Source organism: Octopus bimaculoides, unplaced genomic scaffold, assembly GCF_001194135.2.
Source record: "Octopus bimaculoides isolate UCB-OBI-ISO-001 unplaced genomic scaffold, ASM119413v2 Scaffold_20527, whole genome shotgun sequence".
Taxonomy (NCBI): domain Eukaryota; kingdom Metazoa; phylum Mollusca; class Cephalopoda; order Octopoda; family Octopodidae; genus Octopus; species Octopus bimaculoides.
This window is the reverse complement of record NW_026440068.1, coordinates 1-1,140: the sequence shown is the minus strand read 5'-3', so window position 1 is coordinate 1,140 and position 1,140 is coordinate 1. Positions and strand designations below refer to the sequence as shown.

Here is a 1,140-nt window from a genome sequence, read left to right as displayed (position 1 = left end):
TATATATATATATATATATATATATATATCACAGTCTTCTTTCAGTTTCCATCTACCAAATCCACTCACAAGGCCTTGGTCAGCCCAAGACTATAGTAGAAGACACTTACCCAAGGTGCTACACAGTGGGACTGAACCTGGAACCATGTGGTTGAAAAGCAAGCTTCTTACCACATGGACACTCCTGCACTTATCTGGACATTTCTCAAATATGAATCTAACATTCTTATATGATACCAATTTAAATTAAGTTTACACCTATTTCATTTAATTAGAGCATATATATTATTTTCATCACCTTCATGCTTTTAATTTCCACTTTTCCATTCTCACATGGGTCAGGCAGAATCAGTTGAGACAAATTTTCTATGTCCACATGACCTTCATGTCACCAACCCTCACCTATTTCCAAGTAATTTAATATTTTCCTATGGCCAGACCTATTTCATGAGATTCAAAATGTGTGACATTGCTTATATGATGGGGTGGGGATGCTTATTTGACAGCTATTGCACATACAGACCCACTCATTCACATGTATGTATATACATCTATCAAATCATACTTGAGTGGGAAACTTCCTGAATGTCTACAGTTACAATTTGTAACAAGCACATAATGTGTGACCTACACAAAATAACATGTCATATTGAACCAGTAACAATGTATTCATAGAAAAGGTCTTTGGAAACTCTAGAAAATGCCTTTCTCTCTCTCTCTCTCTCTTTCTCTCTCTCTCTCTCTCATGTGAATGATACTGAGGAGACAAAATCAAGACAGCAATCTTGAAGCCACATAAGTAATGTCAATTGAATTATTACAAACCAAGAAAATATATCAATAGTAAACAATAAGAAACATTTTCATATAATGTAAGCTCTTGCCAAAATGAAAATATAAATATTGATTACTTACCAATAAGAAGACCATGGATTCCTAGTAATGCTCCCAGAATGATAGTTATCATTCCATATAACATAGAAGCATTTATAGAATTCTTGGGTTTAAGATAGAGGTCATTATCTTTACTTATGGTAGACAACACTTTTATAATATCAGCATTGCTTAGTGAAATTTCCAAAGTAGCTTGACAAATCTTGTAAGCAATGAATTGTGTTATGAAAGAGAGAAAGACATACA

At 33.6% G+C, this 1,140-nt stretch overlaps 1 protein-coding gene across 1 annotated transcript in view; it reads right to left on the bottom strand.

The window, feature by feature from the left end:
* Window positions 1–1,097, bottom strand: part of LOC106870773 (uncharacterized) — a 3,506-nt gene extending 2,409 nt beyond the window's left edge. Inside the window, exon 1 of the mRNA XM_014916971.2 lies at window positions 916–1,097. Coding sequence (XP_014772457.1) covers window positions 916–979 — 64 coding nt within the window. The 5' untranslated portion in view covers window positions 980–1,097. The remainder of the gene's footprint in view (window positions 1–915) is intronic.
* Between the last annotated feature and the right edge of the window lie 43 nt (window positions 1,098–1,140).